The following is a 24,658-nucleotide window of genomic DNA, read 5'->3' on the forward strand; positions in this document are numbered from 1 at the left end:
AAAGATATCAAGAAAGTCGTCTACAGGTGTATCAGCAGCAAAAGGAACAGTATGAAAAGTGTGGCCCTTCGGTGCCGAGTGGAGCAGAGGACCTGCTGACAAAGGGCACAGAGAAGGCCGAGGCGCTCAATGCTGCCTTTGGCTCAGCCTTTACTGGCAGGACATTCGAGGTCCTTCAGGTGAGCAGGAAGGTCTGGAGAAAGGAAGACTTCTCTTGGCGGAGCTGGATCAGGTTAGGGGAGCGCTTAAACAAACTGGACTTAGTGCCATGGCAGTTGAGGGGGTGCATCCATGGATGCTTTGGGAGCTAACCAGTGTCATTGCCATCTCTACCCTTAGAAAGGTCACAGGCATCAGGGGAGGTTCCTGAGGACTGGAAGAAAGAAAATGTCATTCCTGTGTTCAAGAAGGGCAAGAAGGAGTGCTACAGGCTCGTCAGCATCACCTCAGTCCCTGGAAAGGTGATGGAGCCAGTAATGCTGGAAGCTATAGCCACACATAAAGGACAAAAAAAATGATTGGAAGTGGTCAGCGTGGATTTAAAAAGGGGAAGTCATGCTTAACCAACCTGATAGCCTGCTATGATGAGATAAATGTCTTGGCAGGGGAGAAGGGCTGTGGATATTTCTTACCTTGAGTTTAGTAAGGCGTCTGATACTGTCTTCTGTAACGTCCTCGGAGACAAGCTGATTGATTAAGCATGTGCTAGGTCCGCGGGCTGCACGGTAGCTAACTGCTGTGCTCGGGGAGTCTAGCAGCACGTAGTCTGGTCAGAGGCAGGCCCTAGTGGTACCCCAGGGGTCACTGCTGGGACCAGCGGTGTGCAACAGCTTCACTAAGGACCTGGGTGATGGGACTGAGCACACCCTCAGCGGGTTCGCAGGTGATGCGAAACAGAGGAGTGGCTGATGCACTGGATGGCTGTGCTGCTGTTCCAGGGGAGGTCAGGGGCTGGGGAAGCCAGCAGACATCTCACAGCTGTCAGCCAGGAAGGGAGATGCACAGTCCTGCACCGAAGGAGTAACTGGTACAGGCAGGGGCCTGGGTGGCTGGAAAGCAGCTCTGCAGGAAGGACACGGGAGTCGTCCTGTTGGACACCTTGAGGCAAAGGTGGCCAGTGGTGGCCATGGGCTGCGTTGGGAAGAGTGTTGCCAGCGGCTGGAAAGGCTGTTCCTGCCCTGCTGCTCAGCACTGGTGAGGACACCCCTGGAGGGCTGGTCCCCCCTTTCTGGGCTTCCCAGTACAAGGCAGACAGTACCACAGCAAGTCCAGCAAAGGGCCACCAAGACAACTGAGCGAGTGGAGCATCTGGCTTCACTTCTGTACTGAAAAAGAGGTGAGAAAGCTGGGCTTGTTCAGCCTTCTGGGACAAGGTGAAGGGGAGGCAGTAAAGAGCCAGGCTCTTCTCGGAGTGCTCAGTGCAGCACAAGGGCAAGAGGCAAGATAAGTAATTGATGTAAGTAAATTCCATGTAAACATGGGGAGGGGGGGGATGGGACAGATAACACGCCCCCCCCCCCCCCCTTTTTTTTTTCCCCTTTGACAATGGTCACAATGGTCAAACAGGTGACCAGGTTGCCTGTGGAGGCTCCACTGATGGAGAGCACCAAAATTTTGCCTGCCCATGGTCCTCAGCCACCTGGTTTAGTTACCCTTGCTTTGAGCAGAGGCACTGGTCACTTGTGATCAGCAGACACTTCCCACTACAGCCCAGCTGTGGCATTTTTATTTGTGTGCTTGTGTAACTAGTACTATTTTTACCTGCTCAGAAACTGTTGTAGCCAAGCTTGGAAGTTTTGGTGTTTGCTTTGTGTAATTAATTTGGGAATTGGACAGGGGTTGCTGCCCTCTGCAGTGGGGGGAAACAGCCCACTTCTGGATGACACTGCTGCATGTCCTTGGCCACAGACTGAAGAAATGATGAGCAGCTCTGGGAGCAGAGGGCAGGGTGCACCCACGTGCATGTTACTGGGCTCTTTGTCACAGGTGTGCTCTGTACGAGTGTGTAACTGGCATTGCGTAGAAGGAGCATGTTCTGTCTACGTCACGTCATGATTGTTGGGGGTGTGTGTTCCTTTTTAGCCTCATATCAGCCCAGAGTCCCCACACACACCCCTCCAATACGGAATAAAGGGAGAGTGCAAGTCTGGCTTATTTTGGCACTCGTTTTCCCTTGGATAAAGTGGGTTTTGCAGACGCAGGGCCTTTTTAGGTGCAGGTAACTCCCCACCCTGAAGTGTTTTCATAGTTCGAAAAGCTGAGTGTTACCTTCAAGTGCTACACTCTGAGAGGACGCTGGTGATGATAGCTTTAGCTAGGCAGGAGACCTAGACGTGACATGCAGCAGGTAACAAATAGCCTTCAAAACTAGTTTATTTTCATGCATTTACTGACATAGGCAGAATCTCTCTGCTACTTGCAGAAGTGAAGCGAGGCACTGTTCCTCATTGTCTCTCAGAAGTAGGTCAGAGGGTCATCTCTGGTTTTGCCAGTCTGAAAACTGACAAGGCTGGGACCTTTGTTCTCGTGAGGAAGGCTCTGGAACACCCTTAAGTGGACATACTCGTTGTCAGAAACTTGGACCTAGGAACCAGAACAGTGGGAAAGTAAGGTTGAAAGCAGGCTCAAACAAAAGGATGCTGTTTACATACTCCGAGAAGTATCTTTGCTCAGCAGTTTTAATTTTAGCTGTATCTCCGTTTTTTACTTCAACAGCTCTTAACCCAAGCCTGGATAGTAACTGGTGGCAGAGACTGTCTGCACCTGTAGAAAACTGTAATAAAAACCATTCATTCATGTGAATGAAAAAGGAGTAGGACTGCCTGGGTGTGGAAGCACCAGAAGGCACCACAGGAGACAGGCTTTGACAGTGTCCTATTTCAGTCCGCGAGCTCCCAGCACGGCCGCTCACAGCTGCTTGGGACACTCAGGGTAGGAGACAAGAGACAGAGTAAATCTTAATGATGCTGGAGCAGGGCAAGATGTGGAGGCTGTCAGCTCCCGGAAGGTACAGAAAGGCCTGTCCAAAACCGGCACCCAGGGCTACGAAGCGATGGCAACCGGCAAGCCAGGATCCCGTGTCTGCAGAATTACTGGCCACGTCAGTGCCTGAACAGATAACCTGCCACACGTTGGTGCTTGTGGAAGTAAGCGTGAGCACCTGAATTAAGTACTTTTAAAAATAAACTCACCTTCCACTCCAGAAAGTCCTTCCACCGCTTGCTACAAAGTTGCATAATTTTTGCATAATTTTGTATGTACAGAGCAGCACACAACAGGTCCTAAACTCCCACTTGGGAGGTATATGGTATTAACAGGAAGGTCAATGCCTCAGGCTCTAATAGTTGTTCCATACTTTCTGGTGGCTGCAACACAGCATGTGTTTATTTACTGGGCTGGATTACATCTCAGTTGTAAGTCTGTTGGCAAAATATTAGTGATGTGGACAATGCAAAAATATAAAAGAATGAGTCTTGTGACAGAGCTCATTCCAGTTAGTGGTAAATTGAGTAACGGTTTCCTGTCACTTGCAAGACTGGGAAAGAAGAGACAGCTCATCCATTTTCAGTGCTATAAACTGATTTCTTCCAAGTTCAGTAACATGTCAGTCTTCATTTCTGAGTAGTTTGGCCAGGAGGCTTAGCATGGAGAGCAGGCGGGTACTTCACATTGCCTAGGTCGCCCGTAAGATGGCACTAAGGGAAGAAATGCAACTGGGCATGACTTCTGGCTTTACTGCAGCCTGCCTGTAAATTGTTATCTTTGTTACTCAGTACTTGTCCACAAAGTGAAAGCACATCTCCCGGGAGCCAGGGAAGGATAAGCATCCTCCACATAAGACTCAGACGAGCCGTGTAACAGGCAGCCTGGCAGTACCCCCAGCGCCCACAGAGCAGATACAACTGTTGGGAGTTACTTTAAAGAAGGACCTGGGAAAGGTTTGGCAGTGCCTGTCCTTCCTGGGACCAACTATATAAGGGAAGCAAATGCTCGTCATGTCTCTCTGCAGCATTCCTACCCCCAAAGCCTACCTGCCAATTTATTTACTAAAAAGATTCTAACCCTTGTCAAGGGACATACCCTACCAGGCACGTCTGCACGCACACAGGGTTAAGATACAGCAGTCACGCAGCGTTTGCTGTAGTCCAGAAAGCGAGCCTGCCCCCGAGCAACACCTTCTGCCCTACAGGTGCAAAAACTGCCCAGCAATTTCTTACACGTTATTTCACAGAAAGCAGCTCAGACCCGTGGGTAAGGTTTTCTGGTAGAGGATGAATGGTGCTATCAAAGGGCTCCAAATTAAGCATTACCCATTCTTCCTCCACAACAGAAAGGGGGTTTTGAAAATAAAGAACGAGCAGGCAGGCTGTACCTCTGCAGCACGTGACGCAGAACCAAAACAGGAACACACATGCTCGCAAGCAAAACTGGACAGCAGAGTACTTGCATTACATTAAAACATTCACTCCGACTCCATCAGATCCTCAGGCTGACTTCAAATTCATCATCATAAACACAGCTGGAGGACACTGGTGCAACAGGAAAGCTACTTTGCCTTGAAAGGCAACAGCAGAGCAGAGTTATGACTAATTTAAATAATATGAGCTGATAAGGCAATCTGTAGTCTTTGAGTGAGATGATCCTGAGAAACTTATCACTCACATCTGAAGAAGCACAGTACATGTTTGAAAGGTTTTTATATTCCTGTTCTACAGGAGCACCAAACAGGAATTTTATAAGCATCTGGAGACAGTCCCTAATGCTTAGTAACATCAGATGGTTTTCTACTACATTTGCTTCTCTGTCTTGCTATAAGCCACTATGCAAGTCACCTGTATTGTTTAACTACAAAGCTTAAGTTACTCCGGTAATATATACAAACCTTAATGAAGTAGTTTATTCCAGCAACCACCTGAGTCTTATACACTATGGCTTTAAAGATGCCACATGTTCTGTTCACCCTGCTTTCAAATTGCAGCTTCACCTGTAAAAACAAAGGGAAAAATGGTTGGCAGGTTCATATTTAGGCTTTTCTTTCACATGTACCACTCCAATTTTCATCCTTTCAAACACACACCCTCCATGCAATAAACCCAGAACCCCCAAAGTAATTCAGTTTACACCCAGCCCTCCAGCCCTCTTTCCTAATGCCTCCAGCCTTCTTTTACATCCTGTTAGAACCAGACTTCCTAGTTGATTTCCCAAAAGCTGTGCAGCTAAACTGTTTCCTGCTCAGTACAGGGAAACTGCTACCTGCTGCCCTTTTAATTCTTTACCAAAGCAGCCAGGTACCGAGCCCAGCAGGGTGCACCCCACGTCAGCGGGCAGACAGCCCCTCGCCGGGAGCCCCCATGCCCATGCCAGTCCGCCCCGAAGGCTGCAGACCCCTGTGTGCTTCACAGCTTCAGAGCTGCACTCGACTTGTTTAGTGTTTCTAAGGTCTTGCAATAAACCGGTTATTTTTAAGTTACCGAGACGACCACCCGATCAAGTAGTTCCTGAAAGGTATTCCAGTGCTGGTGGAAGCCCTGCAGCTAAAGCTGCAATTCAAAGTCAATACGTTCTTAAACATCTAGAACTGTGTAACTACAAACAGCTCCGGCAGTTAACAATGGTCCAGGGCTAAACTACGTACTTCCATCTCCCAAAGTGCAAGTACGACCTTTAGGCTGTGAGCCAGAAATCAACGCCAGACCTGCTCGAACATCCTCCCTGCCTCACCGCCCGGCCACTGGAGGGGATGTAGCTCCAGAAGCAACAGTGCTCTGCGCTGACAGCATTCACCCTCACCGCTCGGGCTGGGCTGTTTATGCACCGTACCCAGTTTAAGCCTTGTGAATCACAAAATATGCCCAATACAGACATCTACACATTTTTCACATATATATTTTATAATAAAAAGCGTAATGATTTTTCCTGAAAACCACAAAGCGTAGGGCAAGTTTTAAGTTCGGCACCAGTTACAGCGGCGCAGTCCCTGTACCCGCCAGGCTGCGAGGGCAGGGGGACAGCAAGGGAGCAGCCCCAGAGCGGCGCGGGTCTGGCCGGGTCCGAGGCATCACACCTCACGTACCAGGGATTGTTTTACTACAGTCGGTGGCATATGATGACACAAGTTCCCTACAGAAAGGCAACTGCCGCAAATGTAACCTGAAAACTTATTTCTGTCATCTAGAAAGCCCAACCGATCGGCAGGCGCCAGTGGCCTCTCCCCCGCACACACTGCCCACGCCGATGGCCTGACGCGTTCCCGCAGCCCGGCAGAGGATGCGGTGCCATTCGCAGCCCCCGGGACGGGCTCAGCACCTCAGCGCTTCTCACCACCCGCCTGTTTTGCGGAAATGCACGGAATTAATTACCTTTCTCAGCGCATCCACCTACAGCTGGCTGCCACTCCTGCAGCATTCCTTCCCAGCAGGCAGGTCCCAGAAAGCACCCTGGGAACATACACATCAACTATTTCCTTCCCAGTCAGAAATTACCACCATGTTCAGGGTCTTCAGTCTCTTACTCTGCTCTTCTTCCAAGCACCGTCCACAGGGTTTCTATCCCCGGGAGCTGACAGCGGTACTTCCAGGTCAGGAGCTGCTAACTCCAGCAAACCAGGGAAGCTTCAGCTCCCAACCCTCTTCCCGCTGGCTGGGTTGGGGGGCTCCCGGGACGCCCCTAAGTAGCAACTTTCAGTACGTATTATCCCCCTCTCAGGACAAAACAAAACAGAGCCAGCTCTCTCCAGTTCTACGATCTCAGCTCCCAACTTCTGACCGCTGTGTCCCCCATTCGTTATTTATAGGCAGAGCCCCCAGTGAAGTCACAGGCAGAGAGCTCCTTAATCCTCAGTCGGAAAAATACAACATTCCTAAACTCTTATCTAACAGCTCCTTAAACCCAAAACGTTCCTCAGTTTTAGGCAGCAGCTGTAAAACAAGGAGACTGAATAAATCACATTCCCCAGCTCACTAAGGATGACGAGACACAGGTGTTAAGTAAATAATTATGTAATGTCAAGAGCAGATAGACCATGGGCATCCCAAGGTCAGCAGATGTTTGTCACAACTTCACCCAACACACAGGAATTGCTTCTCTGCTTAGCACAGCGTGAAATCCCACGGAACTGCATCAGGAACCGGTGACGCTGCTGCCTGGCTGGAGCCCCAGCAGCACTGCCCCAGCAGAAGGTGTATCTCCGTGACAGTATTTTCCTTACGGAACAACACCAAAGCCTCGGCAGGGGGAAAGAAGCAGGAAGAGTTCTCTCTCCTGCTCTCAGCACAAGGCAAAAATTTCAAATAAAGAAAATAAAGAGCAAAAAATAATTTGTTTTCATTTTCCTGAAGTTACTGAGAATGCAAGAACACCAAAATTAAGATCAGTCCTCTTCTGGAATCAAACAAAATCTGTACATCACATTTCAGATTCCATCTCTGCCCTGTGCTTTGTCAGCATTAACACAGCCTGACGCCAGCGTTCACTTTTTCAAGCACACACTTGCTCGCTGACGTTGAGCTCTGTGGTTTCATCTCTCCTACACACTGCGACAGGGCAGGAGCTTCCGATCACCCCCAGCCCAGTCCAGCACTAAAAACATCGCTCGGCACTTGGCTGGCCTTGCCGTGTTCAGAGGGCCTTAAGGAATTTCACAGACTCGTTAGCCACATTTTGCAGCCCCCAGCTCCCACCAGACATTGCCCTCCCCATCTTACACGTGAGGAAACAACTGCAAATCCATGAAGGTCCCCCAGGTCCCACCGAGGGTCTTCCCTCCATCGCTGCAAGGGAAACCTGATCTCTGCAAGCGCTGCTCCTTCAGCTGCTTGGGCCAGCACAGGAGGACAGTGATGCTGCCCCAGAGTAATTCACGTCCCTGAACAATTCCAGATGACCCTTCTCTGTCTGTTCTGCGTTTCCCTTTTGACTAACCTGTTACCACATACCCCAACCCCGCCCCGAACGCAGGCCCAACCCTGGCAGCACCAGCTGTGACCAGCGCAGCCCCACATGGGAGCAGGCTGGGAGCAGCTGGGCAAGGGCGACATGCCCAGGGCACTCAGAAATGAACGCCGGGTGTGACTAACACAGCCTGTGCGAAGAAGCTGACTTGATCTCAACACAAAGGGGACTGCAGGGTGTTTGCTTTAGATAAACAGCTATATCAGTCGAGTGGATCAACTGGTGGCGTAACTCCCCAAGTTCATTAAAAGAATGTGAACGCCTCCCTGAGTTAGCCAGGCCTGCAGGTTGTGGCTCTGCCCAACACGGAGTATAAAAACTAAACAATGAACAAAAGAATTTTGAAGGGAACAGCAGTCTTGAACTGGCTTCAGCCCACACCCTCCTTCCTGGTGACGGAGGATGCCAGCATCGTGACAGCCGGTGTATCAGAGACCAGGAACAGAGATCACGGTGGTGGTGTCACCGAACGACATCTTGCAATTGCTACACTGTGCCAAGAGTAACTTACACCTGTACTGTGTTACCAGGGTACCTGTAACACTGCTAAATCAGAAGCCTCATGTAACATCAAATATCTTCAAATAAGTAAATCGGATATTAAACACGACACCCTCCACGTGTGGAATATCTGAAAGAACCTGGTCAGAGCTCTGGACCCTGACATCACGCAGCCCATTTACAGGCGCCTCCTGGCTGCTCTGCCCCTCGACACGCGCAGCCCCGCTCACCTTCGCCTCGTTCCATCACTGCCTGGTCTGTGCCTGCAGGATCGCAGGAGGTGTGGAACGCTGCCGCCCCGGACCCCGTCCTCTGCGCACAGCAAAGGAGGGAGCCAGGAGCCCTGCAGCAGCGTTGGCCAACGCGTTCAGCCCCACCACCGCCTGGTTCCGTTTCCTCAAGGCAGGCAGAAATTACACTCTGTGCAGTTGTCAAAGGGGGAAGAGCTTATCTTTCAGGACTGGGGGGGGGGTGGGGGGTGAAGGGGACCTGGGGGGGTGAAGGGGACTGGAAGACACAAAAGAAGCCTTCCCACGCCATGCTGCCCCCCTCCCGTGCCTCAGGATGCGCTTTATAATCTTTGAAGAGCTGCTGCACTGCAGAGCATTAGAGGATGTACAGGGCGCCCACACAGCTGCTTCCAGGACAGGACCACTGCCTGTAGCCAGCGCCACAGCCCCCCACCCCCGCACGCCTTGTGCTGAGCGCAGCGTGCCCCACCGGCTCACCCTGCATCCCAGCAGGGACTCTAGATAGATGCCAGCAGAGAACAAGCCATTCGTCCACAGCCCTGCCCCCCATCTATCTTTCCTTGGTGCATGTTTCCACATGGCTTGTCTATCCATGTCCTTCAGTGAGAAATTAATCCTACCAGGTGCCATCGTCCTCCCACCTTTAATTTCAAACAAGCGCCCTCGGCGCTGCCATGAGCGCGGTGGCCTTTGCACCACACATGAACGTTACCAAGGGCAGGCAGCACTACGCCTGGCTAGGGACAAGGAGGAGACAAGGGAAGGGGGTTGCCGCGGTCCTGCCAGCACACTGCCTGCGCGGTGCTGAGAAAATACTGGCAGCCAAGGGGATTCCCGTTCCCAGCACTAGCTTCTTCCACTTAAACACTGGTTCGGCATCCAGCTGGCCTCCCAGCCTTTGCACGGCCTCAGGAGCCAGCCGTTGCACAGAGGCTTCAGCCAGGTCACGACTCACCTGGTTGACAATATGCTGGACTTCTGGAGTAGCAGGCTTGGCCTCAGATAAGCCCCCGGGCATCATAGTGGCAGGTAACGTCTCTGAAGTGATGGGTGGTCCTGAGGAGGGAACAGCACAGTGTGAGCCGAGTCACCAGGCACCTCGTATATATACACACACATGTCATGGAATCATATGACCTGTAACATATGGAGCCTACCATCACTGAACTGGAAAAGGCAGCACATGGGGAACACAGCGGGAAAAAGCAATGTAAAGCACCGATACTATTAATACTAAACATAAAAAGCACTTTAAAAATCTTAAATGTATATAGTCTCCACATCAATTAGAAAAACAAACAACAGCCCCCAGCCACCCACATCTTAAGACAGTTGGTTTGGGCTGCAACCAGAACCTCTTGCTTTTCCACCCCTGTGCAGATGACTCGGCAGTGCACTCAGGAAATGGATCAAAGTCACACCCAGCATTTCCCAACACCATCTGAGATCAGCAGCAAGCGTGCAGTCATCTCCTCAGTGCAGGTCCCATTCAACTCGAGATTGTATCGCCTCAGCACCCTCCCAAGCGGGGAACAGGACCAGACCGCATTTCACTTGCGGCGACTTGATCCCCTCTGCCTGACCAGAAAGGTGCCAAGGTAAACACCTGAACCAGAAGGTGAAAAACATAAATCCAAGGTTCAGGCAAGCACTGCAAATACGTGATTTCTGCTTCTTCCCCATCAAACCTGTTGTTGCACCAAGGCAATCGTCACAACGGCACATGCTCCCGCTCACATGCTGATGGAAACCACTGCCACTCTCCTGGAGACCCAGTACAGCCCCGCTCACTACAGTACACGTGCACGCACAATAGCTGTTTTAATGGCAAGGTGCTTCTATTTTACACTCTGCTGAAATATGTAACATGCAAAATACACACTCAGAAGTATTTATTCTGCGGTTATGGTCACAGACACATGACATAGTCATCCTCATGACCGTACATGAATGTCCAAAGCTCAAAACACATGCCACCAGCTGAGGAGAGGCCAGCACCCGCCCGGCAGCCCTGCCTGGCAGGGGAGGACTAACACCAAGGCTACAGAAGAACTTTCTCCCCTTTGCTACTCCTGCCCCCCATCTCCAGCAAACGGGAGAAGCGGTGTTCCAGCGCTAGGACCAGAGAAGCAGCAGCAGACCAGACAATTTTCAGTCCTTTGGGGCGGACACACGGGGGTGGGTGAAATGCACACAGGCAATGGACATTTCTGCTGGAATCAGCATTAGGGAATTTGCTAGAAACAAGCGTGTTCCTGGCCACAGCAATGGTGGCTGCGTGGCAGACTTATTGGTGTCCTGCTGACCCTCCTCACAAATGACAAGAGATGCAACAGACAGCAAACAAGTCCTTCGTATCTAACTTCAAGGCCTGTTCTTGGTACAAAGGACCCAAGATTGAGAAACTGAGCTGTTGGGGCCCTAAACTCAATATAGATCAAGATAAGAGCATGTTAATGATAAAGGTGTTGCAGAACTCCTCAAACATGAGCAGCAGTGTTATGGGGGTGGATGAAAGGGATCTGGGGAAAACCACGTGTCCTGAGACAACATCTTTCTGAACAGAGAGAAAAATGTTCCCAGCTCTTGGGAATGGAGGGAGTGGGAGGTGTTAAAACTAGAATTCTGCCACATTCTCCAAATTTACCACTCCAATCACTTCACAGCCCAGTTTACGGACCTAATGACGGTTCAAACTGATGAGCTCAAACTCCTTCTTTTGCTCAAGACCCTACTGATTCACTCAAACGCTGATCATCTTCCACCACGTTGCTACCGCTCATCTTACTCACACAGCAGGACAGGTGAGCTGGCTAACTGGAAGAGCCAGCTCACCTTACTGGGGCCAGCAGCCATGGAGTGCACCCAACAACCGCGCAGCACCAGTGCTAAACCAGGACACTTTATAAACCTCTGCACTCACCAGGATGCAGATCTCCCAAACTCCCCTGGGACACATTAAGATCCCCAGGGCAGCACTACCCTCCTGGAGAACTCTCAATTCCCATTAGTAAGAAATACACCAAGCACAAAGACTAGGAGGGGTAATTTATAATCTCAGGAAAACTCTCAGTGTGAAACTAGAGGTGTTAAAAGTTGTACAAAAATCATACGTTGGAGTGCGTATTTCTGGGTTTGCTAGCTGTTCATTCGAAGCATAAGAACTCTTTTTATTTCCAGAATGCACAAAGCTGTGCAGAACGGAGGAAAATTGACACTAATTGTTAGCAAGCTGATGCTAAAGTATATGCAGCCAGATCAGTCTGTTTTCTTTCCATGAGCACGCTACGGCTGTCCCAAAGCCCAGTGACTGTCTCACCTTGGGATGCAGCACTCATCCTGCACACGCGGTGCATGGAGTCACTGAACCCTGACGTTTCACAGACCAGCATCACGGACAACCAGCAGCAACGGCCTATCCCCACCCACACCCTTCTCCATTGGGCTTTGGATGTAACGGAACGGCATTTGGAACACCGCCTTGAAAAGCACAGCCGGCCCTACTCCATCTCTTGCACAACACTGACAAGCCAGTGAGTTGTCTCCACTTTGGCATCTGAGATGTGCTTGGCATTAGCCACCACGCAGCCTGCGCTCACCATCCACACGGATGGCAGCTTCTCCTCACCCAGCTGTCCTGCTGGTAACCCGGCGGCGCTCTGCTGCGAGCTCAGCACTAGTGATCTCTGTGGTGTTAAAGCTGAGTAACATCTGGCACTGTGTTCCATTCCAATAACAAAGAAACAAATCTTCAGAGCTTGCAGGCCAGTACTCTCTGGTCCCGTATAAGCAATTATAAGCAGAAGCCACAGTCAACAAAACCACCAGTACAGTAACAAAACAAAGCATACAAGCAAAAAAACAAAACCAAAAAACCCAAACAAAACCACTAAGCCCCAGGTTATTTAAACCAGAAACGAAGCTCTGTAGAAATGATTGAGAAGGCTAAGTCAGCAGGTCAGTCGTCTGGTTTCACAGTGACAAGAAGCGACAAGACATGCAATTGTGACTGGCTGAAATGACACATGGTCTGCACCACTTCAGGAGCTGCTAAAGGAAAGGAGCCCTCCATCTACACACTGAAGATCTGTTTGTCATCATCACAGCGACAACAGCCTTGACTTTCAACATTGCTCATCTGCAAAAAAAGGTTTCCCCTCCTGCTACCCACCCTGACTTCAAACCTGAGCAAAGTGTCATAGCCCTGCCTACGCTGAGCCTATGGTACCAGTATAGAGCCTCTGCTCCTCTGCCTGCTTCAGGGCAATGAAATTCTATCCTTAAAAAACTTCGGTAATCGCCTATTTCATCAGTCTTCATGCCTACAGGCTGCAGGAGACAACAGCACTGAGTGCCAGAAAAAACACACCTCTGTGTGTCCCAGACGGAAACAGGGAGCGCGTGGCTGGAAGGCCTTCCCAAGCAAGCAGGACCTGCCCACCTACACTCACCAGTTCCAGGCGCTGGGAAAGGACCAGCAGAGACAAGCCACCTGCAGGAGATCTAGACTCCGGGCAGGGGCATCAGTTGTGCTTTTCGTTCAAGTGCCTCTACTTGCAGAAATAAGTTAGAACCAGGAAAGGGATGAAATCCCGGTATTAGTGCCATCCGTTATTTGATTCACATACATCAAGCAGCCCGTTAATTTTGCAACTACCTTAATGGTGAAGTTGAAGCAGGATTCAACCACAGACTAAGCACGATCCTAGAATGGACGGGGGGCACTAGACACCGAGACTTTACCTGCCTTTGCTTAGCATGGCCCACAGCTCGCACCAACGCCGTTGGCACACCGTCACAAAACACCCCACTTCACAGGCAGAGCTGAAGCACCCCAAAAATAGACAAGCCGGTTCCTCCTTCCCCGTGCCCCAAAGCATGGCATGCAATTCCAGTTACTCACCTTCATCTTCCACTAAGGTCAAAAGCAAGATTCAAACAGCCTCTGATCCATGGGATTCGCCACGTACTGTAAGAGAGATCCCTCTGTGCTCAGAGCAAACTGAGCAGTGTACTTCACCTCAGCGCAGCCCTCTGTGAACAGGCTGCCAACCCCTGGAGAAGCGATGTTTGGGACTCAGAAGTCTTCTTATGGTGTCAGAAGTTTTTCATATTCAGGTTTGTATAGATCTACTTGTTTGGCCTTATATTCAAATGAAAAATAGTGCTATGTTAGGGTTTTCTCATAGTAGTTTTCTCATAACAAACGCTAAGCTGGGCTACTGAAAAAAAAAAATTAATCTGCGTATGTATCACATCCATTGCACAGGTCATTTTTCACAGCATCTGCTTAAGTGAAGTTTTCCCACAACAGCTGAGTAAACATCTGGACGGGTAGAGGAGGACAGTAATTAATTCTCATTACAATCTACAGAAATACAATACAAGCAAATTTCAAGAGTATTGATGCCAACTCGATACACGCTGGCAGAAGTTTCTATCAGACAACTGGCTTAAAAGGAGAAATTGTCCCTGCAGTGGTAGACCCAAGCCCTGGAAAGAACAAATATTTTAGGCACCTATACTAGAAGTCAGCAGTAGAGTACCAACTTTGAAATCAAAGCTAACTGTTAACATCTCATTAGTGGACCACCTCCAGTGGAAATTAGGTTACTGGCAATTCAGCCCACGGTTCTAAACAGTACTTGATTTCCACTGGGAGGATAAATGATAAGGATTTAGCAGCTGAAGAACAAACATGTTTTCTGCTTTCAAAGTTGCAGAAAAACAGTAAGAATAAGAGAGGCACAAACACTCCAAATGGAGTAAAGTTCTGCTTTGAATAGCTGCAATACCTTGGGAAAAAATTAAGTTTGAACATCACGATCTATATCCTTAAAGACTTAAAATTTTTATGTCTGCCTTGTTCTCAAAGAAAATTGAGGCTAAATGACTTTGCTTCCTAAAAATAAAGGCCACCAAGTAGTCTGAGTCTCTGCTGGACAAAGAGCTATGAACCAGATGCCTCTGCCCAGGTTTCTGCCAGCTTTCAGTACCACAGATGCACTCCTCCACCGATTCCCACCCACACACATGCACAGCTTTTAGGGATGTGGGAGTGTAAAGCCGTTTCAGTGCTCTTACAGAATTCAAAAGTGTTTACAAGATGGGGCCTGTCGTTTTAAGGCTCCGTTCAAGTTCAATGGTTCTTAAAGACTTAGCACTAAGTAATAAAACCAGCTGGCAACCAAGCGGACCTTGTCATTTGACCATCAGCCAGTTAGAGTCAGTAAAAATTGAAGGTATAATGACAGCAATTCTGCTTTCTTTGCACTTAGTCACTTTTAAATGCTGTGTTACTGCGTTAAAGCTCTCTAAATACAACTCTATGGCCAGAATCAATAGGCCAGCTGTGCACTGCTATTTTCTCCATTCAAATGCAATTCACCTCTAGAATTAATTTGAAAGGTTCAGGAGGAGGGACAAAATAGGGTCACCAGATCATTAACTCATTCCCCAGTGAGACATGTCATCATCTCCAACCCAAAGTGGTTTTAGTCAACAACATGTGCCCTATTAAAGAAAAAATCCAGACCCTGGCAATGCAGCCGGAAGGACAGCGTGCACCAGGCGCTGCCCATCAGTGCTGCAGGAGCAACGGCGAACCCTCTCCATGGCCAGCTCGGAGCCAGCGCTGCTCGTGTTGCGCAGTTCAGAACAACGCTGGCAGCTTCTTACTTTCAGGAATGCTGAACCTATGCAATTTTTACTCCTGTTCAGATTTTAGTAGACTACTTGCACAAACACACCGTGTTCCCTGACAGTTTAGCAAGCAGAAGTTCAGGGAAAGCCCTGTCCTCCCTGCTCAGAGCCGACTTTTACTGTTTCTTCCTCTCTAGGACTGAGGAAGCTGTAGAAGTTCAAGAAATATGCCAGTTTCGCATTCCATTTCAAAATTATTTTAATACTATAAAACTCATTTGTTCACATTTTTGTACAAAAGATGAGTTGTTTTCTCTTAATTACAGGAGAATCATTTCAACCTTGAGATTTCAGCTAAGTAGGTCCAAAACAAAACAAGACTGGGTTCTACTGGTTCTGGAGGGTCCCAACACAGCTCACCCAAGGTCTCTTTGCAGTTTGGCTCTCATGGTTATGGACCATCTTGATGGAAAATACCCCACGTCATTGACTCTTCGGAGGCTTGTAGTGAATTCGGCAACGCTCATTAAATACCTGAGACACCAAAAAAGAACAGCAAAAGCGAATCAGGCCTCATCCAGGAGATGAGCAGAACTCCAAAGCTAGTTCAGACAAGCACTTTCTCAAGCTGCCCAGCCCTGCTGTACCAGTACATGGTACTTACCAAGGCACCTGTCTCCTTTCACCTTCTCTCCTGGCTTTAGTGAATCCACAGTTTGCAGCCTGACGCTGGGGAACTGTGCAGCACTAAGCGTTCTCCCTCAGATAAGGCTGGTTCATAATCCTGGTAGTCTGTTATCATCAAGGACGCTGATTTTTTTAAAAATTTTTCCCCCCCAAAGAGGGAGGGAAATTATGGAAGGCTCCTGACCAGCTGCGTTCTGTTTTGTTCACTCTGGCATTCAAATTTGGACACCATATTCTTCTCTTTCCTAAGCAAACGCATTTTAGATTGTCATGACAGCTAAGAAGAGGTGCAAGGGCTCTTGGAAGCCACGTCCACACCTTGCTACGTGACCGCAGGTGCCGGTGCTGCCAGCACTCCTACGCAAAGGGCACTCTGCTCTGGCCTCACTCGCCTCTGGAATCTTGTCCGGGTAAAATCTAGCACACAGAACTGGAGACTGAAGATCAAGTTTATTTAGTGACGCAGACCGCTTACCCCGAGGAGGGCCAATAAATGTGACTATTTAAAATAAGGCAGTCTGAAACAAAAGCACAACGCATAGGCTCACACTAAAGTTACAGGTGCTCTTTATGAACGATTGGTTATTTGTCCAGCGCACGTCCTGAGAAGTGGCACGAGCACCACCTAGCACTGAGCAGAGGCACTGGTGGTTAGTGGTTCCCCCACCAGCACTCATGCAGGAGCACGTTTTGCCAAGCTGTCCGGGGATTTTCAGGTCCATGTGATGGTCAGGACATCAAGTTTTGTGAACTCTCCCATTGCCTCCACATGCAAAGTGAGTGGTCCTGTAATTCTGGGAAGTTATGCATCACTTTTATGTAAATACATTATTTTAAACCATGTGTTCCTAGAATCCTCTACTTCTACAGCTGATGTCCTCATTCAGAGTTCAGAACTTAGGGCAACTTCAGCAAAAGTGAACTTTAGTGCTTGCATTAGTTTTAGCATTAATTCTTAACAATTTCTGAGTAACTTTCCACTTATTTTCAAATTTCATTTGCTTTAAGAAACAGACACATATTAGAAACTGCTTCATGTTACAGAAAATAAAAGTTGTGATACAGTTTCTTCCACGGGTACAGCCAGCCTGTCCCACTACATTACCACATGTAATAGACAACTCTGGAAGAGTCGAGTTGAGTATGTAGAGGTCTGCGATCAGGTAAGTGACAGAAAGAAACCGCAGAAATTAAAAGCCACAAAGAGTTCCCATTCAAAAGCATTGTAAGATTAAGCAAACTGCACCATTTTTGTCCCTTGCCTGTCAAAGACATTGTAAGGGCATATATGTCTGAAGGGGTAATGCAGAAATACAATACAATAAAATGCTGTAAAGGTCTCTTGCATCAAGTAACATGCCAGCTTGCTATCATGCAAACTTTTAAAGCATCTTTAACAGTAACTCTGCAGCCTATGGAAGGGAGATCAATGCTGCAGTCTCACTAACGCTGCCTCCTGCTTCTAGGATCATCGACCCACAGACCTCAGTGTGTTACTCAGGCCACTTATTCTCATTTTTTCAGACAGGAAAAACAGTGCCTGAGAAACTAACATTCATGTTACTATGCAGAAGTTTGATTTTGCTGTCTTTTACATATTAATATAAACACCCCAACCATAAATTCCAGTGTGGAGGTGCTGTACAGAGACTAACGCAAGTGTCTTGGTTTGGAAGTCAATTCCTTGTTCGGTATCAGCCAAACAAAATTCCACAGCACATAAAGCAGCACCTCTCTGTATGCCACTACCACTACAGCTATCCAGAGCAAATGTTTGCAAATAACTGTTCCCTACTCAGATTTTTCCCATCAGCTTTCAGTTGGTTAGGGCTGCTGTAAATACCCAAGTGTGCTTTCCAACTAGAAGTCTGCAACAGTACAAAAAGAGTGGAGGTCCTCACCTGCAAACCAATAACCACTTCATGGAATGAACTGCATTCGGTCTGCAGCTGTGAGTGGTTCTAATTCTTTCAGTGACATATTTTCACAGACAGCTAAATGACATTTATGCCTATATTCAGAGGGCAACAGTAGCAGAGCTGGAGCTAAAACCCAGAATACTTTTCTCTTCAACCACTAGCTGGCTAAAATATCCCTGCACCAGGCATACCTCACTATTTATAAACTCTCCATCTTCAGGAAAAATCAGACAATTTCTCTTACTAACAAAAGCTTAATGCAGCTACAGGAAATCGCTGGCATTAGCGCTAAATTTGGTGCCAAGCCTGGGCTTAGGAAGATGGGGGTGAGGATTCTCCCCCTGTAGCAGAGCCACCATAAAATACTTGCCCCTGGTGATCTGCAGCACGTTGTTAAGGCTGTGGCATTGTTTAGTCATATCTGAGCTCGTTTAACATCAAATACGCTTAAGCGCATCATTCGCTCTTCCAGACAGCACAGAGGTAGTACTGGTGGCAAAGCACTTGTGGAGAGGCACGTGAACGCTCGCCTGACAAGCCTGCACTGGGCTACTGAAGAACACCCAAGACTTACAGCTGTACTGCCTTCACACTGATGCTATCCAGGGGACTAAAATCCTGAGGCAGGGATTAAGGAGGGAGCTGCAGCTAGTACCAGCTGTTTGCAAAAATCCTTTTGCTTTTAGAGAGGGAAGGAGGTTCTCTGTACAGTGCTGAAAGCTCTGAAAGGCTACATCAAAGCAGCAAAGGATGCCAGACGTGAGGCGCTGCAGTGACGGAATACAGCCACCTCAGAATTTAAGCTCCGTGTTAAGATCCCATCATAACAAGATCAGGTCTGAGGCCATCAGTCCAGAGGGTGACCTGCCCCCTCTGTAGACACGGAAGAGCCGCAGCCAGCCCACCCTTTGCACCAGGGAGCATCCCTCTGGGCCTGCAAGCTCCACCAGGAAAAGGTTCAACTTCTACACCCACCCTCCCCGGCCCAGCTCGGAAGCGTGAACAGCACCAAACAGCCAAATCTGACAGACTCATCCCTCTCACATTGTTAGAGGCCCAGCAAAGCTTTTCAGACAGGCCACCATGGAAACATCTACAAATTCCTTAGCCACTGGGCAAGGTGGAGAAAGGGATCTACACAGGGAATACTACACTGCCCTTCCTCCCCTCTAAATCCGATGCTTTCCTTTCCTGTGCAGTGCGATTGTGCATCCAGAATGGGAAAATGATTGACCCGAAACATTTCCCGCAGCACTGCCCCCACCTATTTCTAATCAACCTGCCTCATAAGGCACCAGTCTCACGCCTCCAGTGCATGACCGTCTGTTGGGACAGAACATCATCACCATTTTAAATGACTGAGTACCTTCCAGCTTCTGTCGTTTACCACTTCTTCAACATTCAGCTCCGACTGCATCAATTTCAACTGCAGAAAGTAACAGATAAAAGAGGTTATTGTCAAACAGGCCTCCTGTCAAACAGGCCTCCCTGCACCTTCAGTACTTACTACCATTGCAACTTTCTAGATCATGATCCCAACACCAGGCGCACGTCCCCTCCCATGGTGTGAACTGAAGGGCTGGTATGTAATCATCCCGAAAGCCTGGCCCTTCCATTCAGCCAACACTCGGGCAGACTGAAGTCTGCAAGGGCACGGAGACGGCCGACCCGAACACAAACCTGGCAGAAGCAGCTCCTGATCACTAGTGCTCCCTTCTTAAATACTGCCCACCAAGACCTGCCAGTCATTAACTGGTTAACATTAGCGGCTTCACAGGCAAAACCAACTATAGCTAATTCAAGCACTCAGCACAGGGAATGCCAGTGCTGGAATTAGCTCGGCAGCCTGGACTCATCATTCTTCCACAGGTGCATTGGTAGAGCCATATAGGGAGCTGGCAGCAAAGCTAGGACTGAACACACATCTCAGATTCTGGATTTAGAATTAAGATCATAAGGAGATCCCCTCCGCTTCCTTTATCACCTACTCTGTGCACCGACCAAAAAAGGGTCTACAAGAATAGATCATGTACGTTCGTGCTATCTGAGCCAGTTCATACATTATGTGACCACAGCAGGACAAATCAGGTTCACACAGATGCAAAAGCTCTTGCAAGAACTACCCCAACACACAGGTCCTTGAGCACTCACTCCACCCATAAGAAATGTAAGAATCTCTTTGGTTTGCACCTAATAAGGAACAAAAGGGGCAGATGTGACAGCTGCCTTCAAGTGACCTGGGTAATTTGACCCACAAAGCCCTGAAGCAATAGTAGGGGATGTAAGAACCACCTGCCACTTCAGCCTACATTTAGGATGTATTTTTGTTGGGAGCCTTCAACGCAACAGACTAGGGACAAGAGATTATCCATTTTAAATACATGGTTCCGATTCAAGAGTTGGTGAACAGATGCAAACCAAGACGGCAATCCCATCAAAAACCTTCCAGGCAAGATGTTCAGACACACAGAGCTACTACAGTTGTTGGAATGGACTTTTACCTACTCAATAGGACTCCAAACTGTTAGAAATAACAATCCGGCATCCACAGAGTGACTAGATGACCAGGATTAGTCTCTAAAAAATAACCACTCAGAAGATCTTTAGTAGTTCAGAGAAAGGTTCTTCCTGCTGGAGGATGTGAACAGCTGTACAATTATCTGGATTGTCACAGAAATTGCCTCTGCCGCCAAGCCTAAGCAAAACCACTATTTTAGCCTTTTCCTTCGAGTTGCAGACCTGAACAGCAATAGTGTCAGCCAACACGGCTATTCAGGGGGGGCTGCTGTTGTTTTTAAAACATACTCTGACACTTTAACAAGCCTTACTAATTTCCTTGATAAACCACTATGCTGTATGTTCTGGATTTCCAAAATTTATTTGGTTGGATATTTTATGACACTTCATTCGAGTAAACTAAGACGATAACAAATTAAATTAAAACATCATTTGATTATTGTATTAAGTGGATTAAAAGAATTGGCTGCTAGACTGACACTAAGTTTTCTTATTCGATGACCCAGAAGTAATATTTTTGGATAAAGTCCTCCAATTTGTAACATTAGCAGGATGAAAGAGAAATAAGAAAACAGATCTGTATTGCAACCAAGTGAATATACATTCAAAATGCACCATCTTAAGTGTGGGGTGCCTTCTGTCAAGATAGCTTATTTGAGCTGTCGGAAAAACACAGCTCTCATGAAGAACAACAGAAAAACAGAGGTGGGGGGACTACGCCTCATGAAGTCCAACTGCAAATTTGAGATCATCTCATCAAGAGGTTTCTGGGATGTTTCCATATCACGGATCAAATCATGGATTGCTTTTAATACTTGAAATCGCCTCCAATTATTAGACATCATTGCAATCCTACCAGTGGTTTCAGTTTCAATGACAGGTTTTGGGCTCAGTAACTAAACGGTTTAAAGAATTGGCTCTGCAAACAAAACCTGTAGAAAATACTAAACTATCGTTCTAGTTTTTCAAACTAATATGGGTGCTTGTTAGCAGTTCTGTAAGTGAGGCTTTAAGAATAAAACCACTCACCTGCCACCTGATTCTTCAAATCTGAGCTCACCAGAGTACTACTCTGAGGAGCACATGAACAAACAGTTCAGTGCCTGGGAAAAATCAGATGCCCAAGTTCAGACCAGCCCTCAGGGAGCTTTTACTACAACTGCATCAACATCCAGCTGCTCTTTGAAACAGGGGCTACAACAGGCTCCTCTTGGAAGTACAGCGGTTAAGTGGATTTTGGGGTAATTTAGCACCGCAAAAGCAAAGTTTCAAGACCCATCTCTCCAAGTCTTACAGTACTGCAGCAGGGAAAGTCGCACCCAGGGTACAGGACCATAGATATATACGCACACATATATGATGGTGGGATGTCTGGCTGTTATAAGAACTCACCGTTACATTGGAAATTCAAAGGCACCGGTTTAGAAACACTGGCTAAGACAGTCCTCAATAGAGGAAGGCTCACTAAACTGCTGAACAGAACAGACACGCCTAGCCAGCGTATGCAAAAAAAGCAATAAGCAAACAGTCTTATTTGCTTATTTGCTATGTGCTGCAAGCATATGGCGTGGAAAAAAAACGTGAACATATGTCATACAGAGCAGGTCTGGAACAGAACCAATGGAACAGTTAAACACTCTAGAGCTACAGGTGCCAATAGAACAGTTAAACACTCTACAGCTACAGGTGCAGCATCCTTTCCCCTGCAAAGGGGGATCTGGAATGGGGGCAAGACCTCCAGCAGGGTTCCCGTCTCCACTTCTGATACTCCCCTTGATCACCTCTGTTCAGCTCCGGTGAAGTACACCGTCCAGCCAGAGGCCAGAAGGTTAAGAGGGTGTTTGCACATTAGAGTTCCTTATGCAATCCATCATAAGCTACTCAAAAATTGATCTAAGAAATACTGAACAAAAAAAGTTGAGTAAGTGGAATTCAAGGTTGCCTGGCAGCTCCTCACAGAGGACAGGAACTGCAATTAATGCACCAAGTAAGATCGATGCTTCTCAGGGCGACGATGAAAAAGGACAGCTTTAAGACTGCGTAACTGTGTGGTGCCCAAGACATATACAAAAGCCGTATTTCATTACCTTCTGGTGTCTGCATCTTGGCACCCATGCTTGCCATTTGCAGACAGACTAGTTTTACAAGATCTCAAAAAGGAAAAACGAACCATCAGGCGTTTTGAAAGGACTAAGCAAGCCCCAGGTAGGTTGTACGACAAGTGGCACCAGGCAGTGAAGGTTAGAGTCCACCATGGGGAAGCACAGCTGTTTTTCTACGGCATTTGTGTAGCAGGTTCTCAGAAAACGCCCCACTTGCAGCATAACAGCAGCCCTGTCTTGAGGGCTAGGGGAAATGTTGCTCACAAACAAAGCCAACAAGAATCTTGGAAAACACTGCCCGAGTCAGGATCTGCTCCAGGTTCTCTCCACCACACTGGTCTTTCCATTTGGGAAAGATACCCTCTTCTTCCTCTCTAAGTAATCTCTAAAAAGCTCCACCACTCACCTTTGTCTGTTCTTTCCTGAGTTGCTTTAATAATGCTGCATCATCCTGGGCCTTTTCCCTCTCTTCTCTGAGAGTTTTCACTACGCTGGAAGTCTGAGCGATGCAGTTTTTGATGATTCTCTCTCTGCTGGTGTGAGCATCTGTCAGCTGAGCAGGGTGAGAAAGAAAGTCACAACTCAGCAGAGAATAAAACCCTCCAAGCTTCAAGTTAAAAGAGAGACCTTCTAAAGTCAAGGTATTGCTGTGCCTATAGAAAACCCTCTGACTCTATAACCTCCCCATGTGGGAACCAATGCCGCTTTGAGTAGCAGCTACCCACTTGATCAAAAGTCAAAGATACACGAGCAGGAGTCTTGTAAAGTAGTGCAAGAAGTGTGATAGCACCCATTTCTAAAAGAAAGCAGCGGACTGGACCAACACCATCCACTGCAGCCTGAAGCGCACCTCAGCGGATCGGGACTGCAGGAGAAACAAGTTCCCTGCGTGGTTTTAAACTGAAGCAGCTGTTGCATGTGTGAGGTTCGGGTGCGCAGAGAAGTTGAGCAGAGCAGTCACAGATACGAAAAGCACAATACACCAAGGCAGCGCTTCCCTTAGAAACTGAGGGTGTTTTCCCGGCCACGGCAGGGGACAGAGCCCTGGGAAGTGAGCAGAAGGAGTGCACACTCACAGACTGGTACAGCTCCTTACACGTCTGGCCGGCATCCACCTTCCCCGCAAAGGACGCTGTGGGAATCGTAGTGTTTAACTCGTGGACGATTCTGTCATCGATTGTCCTCATCACCCTGAGCAACTCCTGCATTACAAAAGAAAAAGAAAAGAATTGCTTTACCTCTGAGAAAAGCCTACTACAACGACAAAATTTACACGATTGATTTTTTTAATATAAAACTGAGTGGATGGCTTACACAGAGCAAAAAACCGTATCAAACAATTTCCACAGGTGTGTGCGGGAAACCCTGTAGCTCCCTCAGAGCCACGGCCGGAGGCAGGGAGCCCCCCGGCCTGCCTGGGGCCCCGTGTCCCCCCTCCCCGCTCCAGGCGGCAGCGGGGCCGAACGGCACCAAACCGGCGAACCCCGGTTTCTGGGGGGCACCGAGCTTAGGGCACAGCCCGGTTACCGCCGCCCGCCCGGGCCCTGCTCAGAGCCGGGGCGCGCCTGGCGCCTCACGCCCGACCCGCCCGCGGGAAGGCGCCCGCGGAGCCCCCGACCCGGGGTGGGGGCAGCCCCGGCTCCGCCACCAGCCCGGCCCGGGGGGGGGGGGGGGGGAGGGGAGGCCCGGCCCCGCCGCCTCACTCCGACCGCCGCGGGAGGGGTGACCCCGCCGCCCCCCGCGGGGCGCGCTCCCTCGCTGCCAGGAGACGGCGGGAGCGCGCACGGCGCCGAAGGGAGGCGGGAACGCGCGCGCGCCCCCCCCCCTCCCCCGGCCGCCCCCCCCCCCACGCGTGTTACCTGGAACTCGGCGAAGTCCTCGCAGCTCGCCGCTCCGCTGGGCGCCGCCATATTGGAAAGGCCGAGGGCCACGGCGGCGGCCAATCCGGTGAGGCGGGGGGGATGACGCGCCGGCGGTGGGCGGGGCGAGGCGGGCCCTGCGCGGGGCGCCCCCTGGCGGAGCCTCCTGCTCCTCGCGCGCCTCCGCCGCCCCCCCGGTGCCCCCCGCAGGCGGCCCCGGCGCCGGTGCG

General features: G+C 49.0%; 2 protein-coding genes across 4 annotated transcripts; both read right to left on the reverse strand.

The window, feature by feature from the left end:
• Nucleotides 1-2,339: 2,339 nt before the first annotated feature.
• On the reverse strand, nt 2,340-15,482 carry LOC119148590 (cystatin-A-like). 3 transcript variants are annotated; one of them, XM_037388968.1, is made up of 4 exons: nt 13,606-15,482; nt 9,658-9,758; nt 4,883-4,984; nt 2,340-2,583 (listed from the first exon to the last, which is right to left on the reverse strand). In XM_037388968.1, the coding sequence occupies exons 2-4, from the start codon at nt 9,721-9,723 to the stop codon at nt 2,455-2,457; spliced, it is 297 nt and encodes a 98-aa protein (XP_037244865.1). In that variant the 5' UTR covers nt 9,724-9,758; nt 13,606-15,482; the 3' UTR covers nt 2,340-2,454. The 3 variants fall into 3 exon arrangements, with proteins under 3 accessions (XP_037244865.1, XP_037244864.1, XP_037244866.1); XM_037388967.1 differs by having other exon boundaries at nt 9,658-9,839; XM_037388969.1 differs by lacking the exon at nt 13,606-15,482 and adding an exon at nt 10,023-13,593 and having other exon boundaries at nt 9,658-9,839.
• Nucleotides 15,483-15,585: 103 nt separating this feature from the next.
• MIX23 (mitochondrial matrix import factor 23) lies at nt 15,586-24,586 on the reverse strand. The gene is made up of 5 exons (XM_037388965.1): nt 24,429-24,586; nt 23,646-23,771; nt 22,976-23,122; nt 19,317-19,376; nt 15,586-15,878 (listed from the first exon to the last, which is right to left on the reverse strand). Exons 1-5 carry the CDS (start codon nt 24,477-24,479, stop codon nt 15,828-15,830), a joined length of 435 nt encoding a protein of 144 aa, XP_037244862.1. The 5' UTR covers nt 24,480-24,586; the 3' UTR covers nt 15,586-15,827.
• Nucleotides 24,587-24,658: the final 72 nt, after the last annotated feature.

This window comes from Falco rusticolus, chromosome 5 (genome assembly GCF_015220075.1).
Source record: "Falco rusticolus isolate bFalRus1 chromosome 5, bFalRus1.pri, whole genome shotgun sequence".
In the NCBI taxonomy this organism is placed as follows: Eukaryota; Metazoa; Chordata; class Aves; order Falconiformes; family Falconidae; genus Falco; species Falco rusticolus.

Excerpts from the sequence above, each read along its gene's own strand:
- LOC119148590 (XM_037388968.1), bottom strand. The coding sequence starts at position 9,723 with ATGATGCCCGGGGGCTTATCTGAGGCCAAGCCTGCTACTCCAGAAGTC. Across the intron at positions 4,985-9,657 it reads TCCAGCATATTGTCAACCAG|GTGAAGCTGCAATTTGAAAG; the intron begins GTGAGTCGTGAC and ends TTGTTTTTACAG. Across the intron at positions 2,584-4,882 it reads GAATAAACTACTTCATTAAG|GTCCAAGTTTCTGACAACGA; the intron begins GTTTGTATATAT and ends TCTGGTTCCTAG.
- MIX23 (XM_037388965.1), bottom strand. The coding sequence starts at position 24,479 with ATGGCGGCGCCCAGCGGAGCGGCGAGCTGCGAGGACTTCGCCGAGTTC. Across the intron at positions 23,772-24,428 it reads AGGACTTCGCCGAGTTCCAG|GAGTTGCTCAGGGTGATGAG; the intron begins GTAACACGCGTG and ends TTTGTAATGCAG. Across the intron at positions 23,123-23,645 it reads GTAAGGAGCTGTACCAGTCT|CTGACAGATGCTCACACCAG; the intron begins GTGAGTGTGCAC and ends CACCCTGCTCAG.